The 12,734-nt window shown below is 47.5% G+C and overlaps 1 protein-coding gene across 1 annotated transcript in view; it reads left to right on the top strand.

The window, feature by feature from the left end:
- Nucleotides 1–471: 471 nt before the first annotated feature.
- CAMK1G (calcium/calmodulin dependent protein kinase IG) overlaps nt 472–12,734 on the top strand; it is a 24,153-nt gene continuing 11,890 nt past the window's right edge. The window contains exons 1-2 of the mRNA XM_006031312.3: nt 472–510; nt 6,152–6,269. Of these exons, the coding sequence (XP_006031374.1) occupies nt 6,178–6,269 (92 nt within the window). The 5' untranslated portion in view covers nt 472–510; nt 6,152–6,177. The remainder of the gene's footprint in view (nt 511–6,151; nt 6,270–12,734) is intronic.

The following is a 12,734-nucleotide window of genomic DNA, read 5'->3' as shown; positions in this document are numbered from 1 at the left end:
CTGTCCCTCCAACCTTTCCACATGGAAGGAGAAGTAGGTGGGGCTACATTTCCCTGGACAAGTGTTTGGGAAAACCAAATTACTTTGCATTTGAGACAGAAAAGCTTTGCTACTTCATGTTTTCCTTGAGAGAGGCACTGCTGCTATCACAGCCGATCCGTTTGAATCCCCGGCGCACAGAAGGAGGGGAGGTTTTAATAAACTTGTGTCTGCTCTTTGCTCTGGGGTCCTCAGAGGAAAGATGCCAGGTACCGTTGCTGGCACTGACAGCACAAGCAGGAGGGAGCGAGCGTGGAAGAGACACTCACACCCACGAGAAGCATATTCCAGTGTCGATTTACTCCCCTTTAAGTGCTGCCTAGTTACCATCTCATGTAAGAAATCTCCTGCATTCCTCCCCTTTAATCTCCATTGATGGTTAGCACCAAACCCGTCTCTAATCCCCACAGACCTGTAGGAGCTGAACAGGAGAGTCAGAGAACAGTTGCTGCTCCATTTGCGGTTCCTTGGGTAAGCTAAATGTATTTCCTTAATAACCGGATGTTTTTCTTGGCTGTTCAATGCAAGCTGGGGTCTGGCTAGTCGAGTTTGAGATTACCCTTACTCCTATGTTTATAGCAGCAAAATACTAGAGTACCGCTTTGCAGAGACTCCTTGATGAGTACGACATAGCGATCCCATGTGATGTATTTCTTATAGTATGTGAGTTTTTTACTCTTCAAAGTATTTTAAATGGATATTAAAATGTTTACCTGGAAAAAATGTAATTCTGCATGAGTTCATCCCTGACTCCAGGTGAATGCACTGCTTCCGTATCGGCACAGTAGCTGGGTGAATACACAGGGCTTTCATGTGTGTTTGGTTTTAACTGCTTCCCTTTCTTCTGCTGGCCCCTAAAACACATCAAAGTCTGCATTAGTTTCTCCATTCACATGCAGAGTGCTTGCTTTGTTGCATTCTGCAGCATCAGTCTTTTAACACTGTATTCCCTCCTTCCTTTTATTTTTTTTTTAAAGAACTTCTTGCTAGTCTTAAAGACAAAGCCATAAAAAAGCTTTTGTCATACCCTCCTCATGTAACTTGGCAAGATCATTAATCGCGCCGTAGAGCAATTTTGCCAATGCAGTGTATCCATTCAGAAGCAGAAATGCCTGTCTGCAGATGGATCTGCTACTGGGGGATATGAAAGCTGAACAAAGGTCATAATGACACTCATTAAATTGTAAGCAGCGATGTCTCGTTGCCTAGATCTGACAGAACAAAGCGGCAGTCACGTTTATTGATCTAGTCTCTGATAAATCCCTAAGGTTAGATGTGAATATTGAAACTACTTGCCACTTAAAGGACAGATGCTTGTCAGTCTGAAGTAGCATAAGTGATCCAAGTGATACAGTCCTGCATGCCGCTTCCTTCACTGTTGTGGAGGGGGCTAAACAAATGAAAATCCTTTGCATTTTTTTCAATAGCCAAGCATTAAGTGGGGAGCAGATTCATTTTATTAGGCAAAACCAAGGCACAGTAAATAAAAGGAGAGCCTATTGCTTTGGCAGAGGAGCCTGATTAAGACAAACATGCTTGGTCTTTCCTCCTCCTGCCTTGTAGGGTTCTCTAAGTCTGCAGGTTTCAAGCACTAGCTGAGTCCTGGGCAGTCCAGCGAGGTAACTGGAAGAGCTACATGTGAAACACATGCTAATTGCATGTCAAGACACAATGGACAAATGAGGTCTGCTTTTTCAGTCAAGCATGCATAAGGATATGGAGAGAAGACACTCAGGAAAGACTGTTGGGCAAATATGCCCGTCTGAGCCCCAAATCAGCTGATCTGACCTTTACTATGAAATTCTGCTTCCCTGCAAAACATACTGGAATCATTAGACCCAGTCATTGGGGTGGGGGGAGGTAGGAGACCTCATAAAGGAAAGGTCACCACGGTGCCAAGCTCTGAATAAACCATTAAAACAAAGGCAAGCCCTGTCCCAAGCACACTCTTCTCTAGACTTCCAGCAAACAGCAACAGGTGGATAAATGGGCCAGTGATAGGGGATAAGGAAATGCACAAAGGTGTCTGAAAAGCACTCTGTGCCGGGACGAGGAAGGCAGGCAGCTGCTTATCACTGCGGTTCTTATATGCCCCTATACATAGGCACTTCAAGTCTTCGACCCTCGCAATAACCCCATGTCTGTCGCTACTTATCCCCGTCCCTGTTTTTGTAAAGCAGGGGACTGAGAGGAGAAGGGATTTGCTTAGGGGCAGAGAGAGTCCATAGGAAAGAGGGAACTAAACCCAGATCTTTGATCCCAGTGACTACCTGCCCCACATGGAAGTAGGGGGCAGCAAGGGAAGCTGCACTATGAACCAATAAATAAATGCATGAATGCCTGGTATTGGAAAGCTGTATCCATTTACAGGAAGAACGGCTGTCCGTGGACACGTAAGCCAGCGTCAAACTACTGTAAGGTTTCATCTGCGTTCAGAAATACCCGACCCTACTGTACTTGTGTTCTAACGGAGCAAAGCAATGTGGCGAGCACAGTTCACACAGCTGTTGACTTGATCTGTTAACAGAGAGACTGTTAAGTGGAGCGGGCAGTGTATGAGCGCAGAGAGATCAGACATGGCAGAGGTGCCTTCCCATGCCATACCTTCTGCGGTTCTTGGTAGGTAGGAATGAGACTATGGCTGGGCATCACGGGGAGCCCCCGGGCTCTTGTGAAGATCACCATCATTCTTTGTCTGGCTTCTGTTTCTTGCTTGGGGGGTTGTCTCTCTTGCTCTCTGTCGCATGCTGCTGGGGCCTGCAGGGAGGGCCCCTTCTGTGTTGCATGGTTCTTTCTCCCATCCTGGTGCCATCTCCCACATTTTTCAACAACTGAATGGAGGAAAAACCTGAATTGCTGTTCCCGGGCTGTTGCTTTTGATGGCTTGGTCCATCCAGCTCTGAGGAGCTTAGCTCTTACCCGCTGCCCATGTGACCTCGCTGGTTTCTCCATGTCGTAGGATAAAAAGCGTGCTGGGTAAGACCAGTTTGCATAGATGCTTCTCATACGCTGGCGGGTCAGTGGCGGGCATTGCCGGTCAGTGGCCTGTGAGCAAAGGAATTAGTAGCTGTCAGTCTACTCCCCTTACGGACAGGTGGCAACAACTCAAAAGATCTTCTTTATAGCTGGAGCCAGCTGACACATTTGCAGCACATTGACTGGATAGGACTGGAGACAGAATCGCCTTGCCCTTAGAGGTAGGTTGCTCCAGGGTGGATCTGACCATACTGGAAGGCATGATGGCAAGGAAGCTTGAATTGCTGCTGGCCAGCAAGTATCTGACCTGTTGTGGAAAAGGGATTTCATTCCAGTTCCATACCAAATAGTTCAGAGCAAATTTGTGCGTGCTGTGAATTGTGGGCATGTGTGAACTGGCTGGAAAGAGATCATTGTTTCACTTATATCTATTCCTTGGAATTTATTCCGGCATCTGAAATGTTGCCTTTGGATACAAAACGCACTTTCAGCCAACACCTGAGTGTCTGTGCTTGACAACCGATTCTTGCGCGTGAGTTGAGCTCACGAGTTTGCGGAGAATGAAAGTGTTAGGGTGGAGGGAATGGTCTGGAAGGAAAACTTGCTTTCAGACGCAATACAAGCAGAGGATGGTTTTCACCATTTCTGTGACTTTGATTAGCTTTGATAGGAAGTTCTTAGTAAACAGCCAACTGGAGCACCTTTCCATCAAGGCTTGCATTTCCAGCGGTCACAGGCACATCAGAATCCAGAAAGTAGCTAAAGGTCAATTCTGACTTGGCCTTTAAAGACCGTGTAGACCAAAGCTGCCTTTTTATTTTTTGCAGCTGAGTCAATTCCTCTTTCAATGAAGTAGAATTAACCTTTGGGATGCTATGCTGGGGAACCCAAAATAATACAACCATGATCATGAAGGTGACAAATTAGGCACCGTGAGAATTAAAAATCAACTCTGTGTGTTATAAGACATAGGCTTTCAGCTTTGTTTCAGCTCCAGTGCTTTCTGCCTCTTCTAAGCACTTTGTTTTCCACACACAATTTGTTTTTTGTCTCCCAGCGACTCAGCCGTGTCTTAAGGGCTTTTCTAGGATGGTATAATTGCTTCCAAGAAGCAAGATGTTGAGTGTCCAAGACGGTGTTATCAGCATCCAATCCCATTCTATTTAAATGAAGAATTTTCCTTATATCTAGGCGAGAAAAGCCTCCTCCGGGGTCTAAAACTAATATTGTTTCCAAATACCTCTTCTCAGCTAAGTCGAGAGCTTTTGAGAGGGAGAGGGGGGTTCACCTTTCAATATATATTCCAGCTCTGCATTGTTAGATTTCCTATTAAGAGTGCTCAGATTTAGTGTTAATATGGCCTTTTATAAGTGGTGGTGTTATTTGTCTTGCAACAGTGCTGTACAGCCTCTGCCCTAATGATTTTAAGGACAAGAAGGAAAGGGACTTGTCCAAGTCGTGGAGCCTAGGTCTTCTGAGCCCCAGTCAAGTGAACTGGAGAAATAGAGTCAGAGAGGTGAAGTCCAGTGTCTTCAGCCATGGGTGATAAGGTTAAGCACTTGAATCAATGGCCTGATCTTTTGGATGAGCAGAGCACCCACAGCTACCAGCAAAGTGTCTGGGCACACCTCAAAGATTATAGACCCAAGTCTACACATGCTAGACACAGTGCTGGCAGGCCATCCAGAAAGCTCATGGCAGAGGTGGCTTTAGAGCACAAGAGTTGCTGGTTCATAAGAAAGTAGGGCTGGAAGGGACCTCACAAAGTTGTCTAGTCCAGCCCTGTGCTCAATGCAGGATCATCCCTGTTCATGTTCTGGCCAGGAGAAGGTGCTGCCTACTTGAAGTTTACAGACCAACAGCAGAGCAGAAGTTTATCGACCTCCGTGGGGATCAAAGTTAGGTCTTTCACTTTGCATGGGTCCATGCAGGCAGCAGCTGATGCAGCAGATGAGGACTGAGCTGCATGGGGGGCAGCAGTGGAGTGGAGTAGGGTCAGGGGGTTATGGTGGCAGTGGGTTTCAAAGGAGCTATTGATCCACCAGTGAACACCAAAAAACTCGCAGAGGGACCACTATGAGTAGATACTGTGCCAAGTACAGCGTGTTTGCTGTGCTGCCTGTGTGGAATAGGAGCGACAGCTGTTTTCCATCCTGCCTTTGTGCTGTGACTAAATGCAGACAATGCAACACCTTTCATCAGCACCAAATTCAAACCAACACTGAGAAAAAACAACCCCATTTCTCCTTGGGACATCACAGCCTCCCCTGTAGCCAGCACTGTGAGGCTATAAGAATAATCACAATCCTAAGCAACAGCCATCCAGTTTCCACATGCATGATAAAAAGTCAGAGAGAGAGAGAAGTAATGTACTAGCTAAACCAGCAAAATGCCTGATGTGAACTTCCTTTGAGGCAACCTTAGCTCTTTTGACCTATTTTAATGTTCAAGCAACTAAGCAGCTCAAGTTGTAAGCTGCCTGAATCTTCAGCTGTACCTCATTTTTAATCCATTAAGTCAAGGGTGCCTTAGTAGGTTAGCATTAGCAGCCACCCAGCAGTCTAATCACAGCTTTTATCACTATATATAAAGCAAAGTATAAACATTCATAATTGCCAGCATGTCACTTAATGAATATCCCCACATGGCAGTGTCACCATCTGGGCACTTGATTTTTATCCAGCCTTTCTAATATTAACGGCAGTGCACATTTGCATTCTGATAATATTTGATACAGAAGGTCCAGCGTGACTCAATATCGGTTCTGGGGGTGGCAGTGAGTTGAGCGTCCTGGTAGTTTTCAAGAAGGGTTATTATTGTGAGCCATTTTCTCCAAAAGACCATTTTCCTTGTGGAGGAGGACACGTTGCATTTCAAAATCTAGCATCCGCAGTCGTTTTGTGAGTCAAAATCTTTCATGTTATACCTGCATCAGCAGTTTATTGTGTGGGTGTGAAATTCCATCTCCCTGCTTCTTGCCTGTGAAAGATCCACAGCAAAAGCTTGGGTCCTCCAAGGGAGAATCTGAGCATGCACATATTCATGAGGGGTTATTGATGTGTGGCCCCATCTCCCTCCTGCTCTGGACTCTGAGTGCCTGACCCAACCGACCAGCTCTCTTCCCTCTTCTTGGCAGAGTTCCCTGCATCAACTCTGGAGAAGATGGGCCGCATGGAAGAGGATGACAGCCGTTCCTGGAAGAAGCAGACGAGCAACATCCGGAAAACATTCATCTTCATGGAGGCACTGGGATCGTAAGTACATCAAGTAGCATAGGGGCTCTCTGGCCAGGGCCCCCATTGGAAATAAGGTTGAAAGTAGCTAACAAGGGGAAACAGGGATACTATTTAAGCAAGAAAGAGATGCACACTTAAGAGAGTGAGTAAGAAAATAGTTTACATGACAGAGAAAAGTCAGCCAATCTAGTGGGAATAGCATTTTTACATAATAAAAAGGCGATAGTAGAAGTCCATCCAAGTATTTATAATTTTATTTATATTACTGTTCTCAGTGGAGCTACTTTTCAAATAGGTCCCTTCTCCCTTTTGCCAAGCTTCACTATCTTTCCATTTCCCATCACCTTTCCCTGTCTTTTGACCGCTACTATGTGGCCGCAGTATAGTCGTATGATCATATAAGAGCCAGCAAAACTTTGGGGACAGGGTGGGGAAGCCCTAGCTTCCCCACCCTGGAAAATCTTGGTTTGATATTAAATAAGTTCCTTAAGTTCTTTGGCTGCTTCCCTGGAGCATATAGGGTAGTTGTACCCTCACAGAATAGGTAAGAGTATATGATAGTGGAGGAAAAAGGATTTGTAGGAATACATTCACACTGCTTTCATGCTTGTTCCAGTAATGGTTTGCTTGCAAAAAGCTTTTAACTACTCTGAGAACGTCTGCTACAGATGTGCTGGGCATTTGATTATATTAATAGGGGATTATTGCCTATGCTGCACATGTCTGGCCATACATGTGCTCCCAGCCCTGCATCCACTCATGCATGCAGCTGTCGTGAGGCCAGCAACTCCTTTCCAACATGGAGCTTCTCTATTTCCACCTGCAAAGGGTAGGAGTCGATGGCCATCCCATGCACTCATGCAGACACTGAGGCTAGTTTAAAATTACTTTGATAGCAGGGGCCCTGTGTCTGCAGACAGAAAACCACAGACATTCCTGGAGGCACGCACTCAGCTCTGCACGGCAAGCAGATTTGAGTGCAGACTGTCGGTGGGCGCGTGCAAAATACACACAAGGCAGCTGCCCGACAGTGAAGGCCTGGACTGAAAAGAGCATTTCCACTGAGCTGGAAACCACATGGGCAAATATTGAAGGCAGGAAGGGAAAAAAAACACCCCTGAGGCAGTGGCAGTGCCACTGTGGCACCGAATGGCTGCTTCTGCACAAGGTCCCTTGTGGGGGGAAAAAAGGCCCCTCTGCAAAAGCTGGCAGAGCTGCAGCAGTAAGATCTGTGGTAGGAGGCCTGGTGTGGCCAAGGCTTCTGATTTTAAGCACCACATAGCCTAAATCTTCTCTGAGAAAATCTGTCTAAGCTGCACCAGTATTAGATCCCAGCTCTGCTCTATTTAGAAGAGCTGTTCTCAGGGCATGCCAGGGCCCTGGGTGCTCTGATCCTTGGAGACAGCCGGAACTCAGCTTGTTCTACAAATTATTTTGAGAAAATCCTTCCTGCCTTTTGCTGAGCCTTTGCAAAGCCCCATCCGGGCAGGCACCGAGTGACTTCTCTGAGTTTTTTGTCTGGGAACTCTAGTATGTCACTGAGCCTTGCAGGGAGATGTCCTTTGCTGCTGTGGTATGACTCGACCTCTTCCCCAGAGGGGCTTCTCGCTGGAGCACCTGCGCCCTTCAGAAATGTTAGTCTGCTGCCTAAAAGACATCTCTGTTCTACCCCTGCCCCTGAGAAGGGGATGCTGTGCAGTGGTTAGAGCAGTGAGATGTTTGGGACATGGGACTTCTGGGGTCTGTTTCTGGCATTGTCACTGGGCTGGATGTGCAGATGCGAGGAGGACACTTGCTTCAGTGACATGTTACCTGTGGCTCAGAGGTATTCAAACCATGGCAGTAATGGTCAAGATGTTAGTCCCTCTACTGTCTCTGTACATGCTGTGTGGTTAACTTGGCCTGTTTCCCTGTGCCGTGGGGTCTAGACTTGGGAACCCAGCTGCTTTCCCTGATTCTTCATTGAGTGATCATGTCTCATTTTCCCCATCTGGGATACAGGGATGATACCTCTTATGCAACTGGTTCAATATCCAGACAGGTCAGTGGATGCTTCAGTTACTCTGACAGTGCCCAAAAACTTAATGCATACACCTTCCTGCTCCTCAGGCCTGAAATATGCCTGCGCAGTGGGTGCAGGTGAGGGGCTTGCGACCATGGCACCTTACCCGGGACAGCGCAGCCAATAGATTGGCTGGGGCTGACCTCCACCTGCCTCTGAGCCTTTGGAGCTGCACCAAATCAGGAGAAACACATACTTTCTGCCTATATCTGGCCCTTCCTTTGCAAGGCCTGATAACTACCCTGTCCTTTTGCCTTATCCCCAAGCTCAGAGCTCTGTGCAGCCTGTCTGGATGGCTGCTTTTCACTTGTGTCCTGTTCCCTGGCTCATGCCTGCCATGGATCACTGCAGGAATCCCTCCTCCCCCACCCCAGCTTAGCCCTGCATTGCAGCACTCCAGGAGCTCCCCTGTGCCTGTCATCTTGCCTGGCCAGCTCTCCTGTTCACTCATGCACTTCAGTCTTACATGATTCCCCTCTCCACTCTGAGCACCCTCATCCTGCAGTGCTGCAGGCTAGGTGGGAGGGGAAAAAGCCTGATGGGAGCACATACATGTAGTAGTTATGTGTCTCATCAGGCCCTGTATAAAGCCACGGAGAAGACACATACTTCTGCTTTGGAGCTAGGACAAGAAGCAGCAGCTGTGCCTCTACCTCCCAGCTTCTGCTTCTCCAAATAGGTGACACCTCCTGAGGCCTCGGCCTGTCATCATGGGTGGCCAAGTGACACATCTGCAGTCACTGACAGCCTGTGAGCACCCTGGTGGGTACCAAATTGAGCTGCGGCGCTCTCATTCTGTCACCCGCGTAATGAGGAGAACGAGCCAGACAAAGACGACGTCCACGGGGTTTGTGTCCCAGCCAGCAGATGCCACCATACGAAACGGGGATGCAGGGAGGAAGAGGAGAAGCTGGGGTGAATGCAAAGCAGGCCTGGTAACCAGAGCATGTGCTCAGTCTTCGTTATTCCCCTCCCGACTGCTGTCTGGAAGGAGGGAAATAAGTGTGTATGTAAAGCTGGTGGGAGAGATTCCCCTGGCAGTCAAGATCAATCAGTCCTTGGCCCAGCACCAACCACTGTGAGTGCCCCGACTGTCAAGAACTTGGATTGGAGTATCCCCAAGTTCTTGGGAAAAGCTCAGATCAGTACCTAGCTCCCCTGAGGATCTGGATGGTCAGCACACCTGATTCACTGTCCATGGGCTCAGAGATGCTGTTTCACTTCTTCCCTCCCCACTTCTACCATGCACGATGGTTTTAGCCACCTGCTGTAACCAATTCTGCCAGTTCCCTGTGACATAAGCCGGCTTCAATAACTTCCTACTGCAATAGGGCCCAGACTTCTGACTGGCACCCGCAGATATTGTTATGCTACAGGTGCATCATAAGATAAGAACAACTGATGAATTGGGGATTGTGAATGGAAAGTTTCCAGAAGTCAGAAGGATGCCTTGCTCCACCCCTTCACAAACCAGAGCAGCAGGCATCCAAGTTTTATCTTGGTGGCTTAAACATTTTGCTTTTTCTTCCCCCTCCCCTTCCCACCATGTTCCACATATATGCCAATGACCTATTCCAACGCATACATTTTTCTCTCTCCGAGTGAACAGTCTGACACGTTCTTTAATGTGCTCAAAACTGACAAAACTTTCTTACGGCCACGGAGGAGGAACTGAACTGTTTTTCTGAGCTTTCCTGTGAGGAAAAGCTGCAGCTGAGCTCTCATGCAAGCATTGTCTGCAGATTTAAGCTGCTTTTTTTAATCATATGTGGCTAAGGTCAGCTCAAGAGGGAAGTTTGATTATTCAGCAGCTCAACTTCTGAAAGGGTGAGGCTGGAGAAAGCTTTGCTTTCTCTTAGCCAACTTGCTGATTCATGAATTCTTAATATGGGGGACATCATTATTTTAAACTGTTTAGAAATGATGTACAGAACAGATGCTCTAACATCTGATCTGTAGGCTGTTCATTTCCTACTCCTGTGTTACAAGGAAAATTTGGTATTGGAAACTAGGATTCACTCAGCCTGCAGGGGTGTTTCGGCAGTAATTACTTCCCTGGCTAGTCACATTAAATAGGAGACTCGGGGGGGAAAAAAACAACAAATTGAGCCACCAGTACTCTAGGAAATTCCAAGGATGGCAAGCACCACGGAGAACCAAAGACATCAATCACGCTATCTTACCAGTCTTTGGGGGGAAAGCAGCTGGCAGAGTTGATCCAAAAGAAGGAAAAAGACAAACAACAGCTTAGCTGTTTTTGTGACTTCTTCCCCCCAAAACTCCCATGACGAAAAAGAGCCATTGCTAATTCAGTGCTCAGGATTGGCTTCTCCGTGTGAACCTTTTGGCTGGAAGGGTGGACAGCCATTGTACACGAGGGATCGCTTGGTCTATCGGGACGTGGATGAAAAGGACAAGTCGGAGCTAGAATGGGGAAACAGGCTTGGAAAAAATGTCAAGGGCTGAGTACCTGCAAATCCAGCCATGATTTTCTAGGTGTGTGGTGATGAGTAGATGTCCGGGGACTGGGATGTTTTAGAGCTAATGGTGTGTGGAACGAAGGACTAATTATTCACTCTTGTTTTACCAAGAGGAGGAGAAGGTGGACAGATACGCCCTTGGCACTGCTCCAGTTGAAGTCAAAAGGGAATTCCACTTGCTGGTGCCCAGGCTGGACTTGACCTTGAGCCTGAACTATCTCCCTTGGGAAACATGCTTGTTGTCAGCTTTAACAGTGCCCCGTGCAGCAGGAAGTATTCTGCCTCCAAACTGCTGCCTTCTGCAAGGGATTTCCACCAAGCATTTCCTGGCAGTTCAAGCCAATAACATTGCAGTGACTGTCACCGCATCACAAAAGAAAGTCCCGTAACTTCAACAGCTCTTTGAGAAAGAAGCCCTTTTAGTGCAAGTTTCTCAGAAATTATGACTGGCACAGATCCTGTGAATCAGCTTGAATAAATCCCCCCAAGTTTGCACCCTGAATTTCTAGCAAGTTCCTCAGATAGTCTGGGAACGGGCACTCTGCATACGAATCCCCTTGTTTTCTTCTTCCAGCATGTCTCAGATGAGATTTGATCCTCAGTCATGCCCAGGAGCTCACATTGCCTTGGCAGCTCAAGGAGGCTCATCTGCAGGAGGAAGGAAGCAGAAAGTGGTGCCAGGGCCACTTAATTGCCACTCTTTCTTCTGTGTCATGAGCAGCTGCCACTGGCTAGCAAATATAACTGCAAGAGCAAGCAGCTGTGCACCAGACGGGTACAGCTCTGTGCTCAACTGAGCTATCAACAGAGAATCATAGAAAATGATGGTTGAAAGGGACACATGATGGTTGCAGGAGGTCACATCTAGTCCACTCTCCTGCTCAAAGCAGGACCAGCCCCATCTATCTCATCCCAGCCAAGGCTTTGTCTACTCTGGTCTTGAAAACCTCCAAGGATGGAGAGAGAGTCAACATCCTCTCTAGGTAGCCTATCCCAGTGCTTCACCACCCTCCTAGTGGGAATATTTTTTCCTAATATCCAACCTCAACTTCCCTTGCTGCAACTTGAACCCATTGCTCCTTGTTCTTCCATCTGCCACCACGGGGACCAGTGCAGCTCCATCCTCTTTGCAGCCCCCCTGCAGGTGCAGAGAGACTAGGACTGACTTCCTGAAAGCCAGAGTGGTGGGAACAGCATCTGCTCCCCTCTCCACCGGCTCTTGCTTGGTCTCCAATCACTCTGCTCTCCTTGCCTCTCCTCCTCTCTTGCTCCCATAAAGATTTGCAGCTTTAATGACAAGTCCCTCCATTAATAGCACCAATTAGCGTGCTATTAAGGTGCCAAAAAAGGGCACCAATTAATCTGCTGCTCCTTTGATGAAGATTACTTGAGACCAACGGGGGAAGGCCGGCAGCGACACCATCTCGGAACACGTGTTTAGCTGCCTCGGTAAAACCGCTAACAGGATTGTGAGCCCTGAGGCCGATATAAATAGTCACCCTTCATCGCAGTGAGCTGCTGGAAGGGATGTACTGGATGCTCATCAGTCACATTCTGAGTTGGAGTGTACTGTTCGAAGCAGGTTTTGCAAAAAACCTATGCAGGGGAGGTCAAATGCCAGGAACAAACTTTATGTAATAGGCTGGGTGTGCCCAATTAGTTCATGTTTAAGCTTTGCAGAACTGTTTCATGCCCCAAGACAACATGCCAAGTAATATCTCACACCTCATGAAAATGCAGCCACCTCTGCAATGGGGTGCTCCCAGCTATGGTGAGCTGGGAGAGTAAAGAATAACTATAACTGAAAAGGCAGAGGTGTGCAGGGGAGGCCACATGTGATTAGGCACTCGAGTTAGACTTTGGATTCTGCACTTGGGAGAAGAAAATGGGGGACCGGTAATCACAGTGGGCTTTGGATCCTGTCTCGTTATAGTTATAGCA

The sequence above is a fragment of the Alligator sinensis genome, unplaced genomic scaffold (genome assembly GCF_000455745.1).
Source record: "Alligator sinensis unplaced genomic scaffold, ASM45574v1 scaffold1499_1, whole genome shotgun sequence".
Lineage (NCBI taxonomy): Eukaryota > Metazoa > Chordata > Crocodylia > Alligatoridae > Alligator > Alligator sinensis.
Note: the sequence above shows the minus strand (reverse complement) of the source record. Positions and strands in the feature narration are given on the sequence as shown.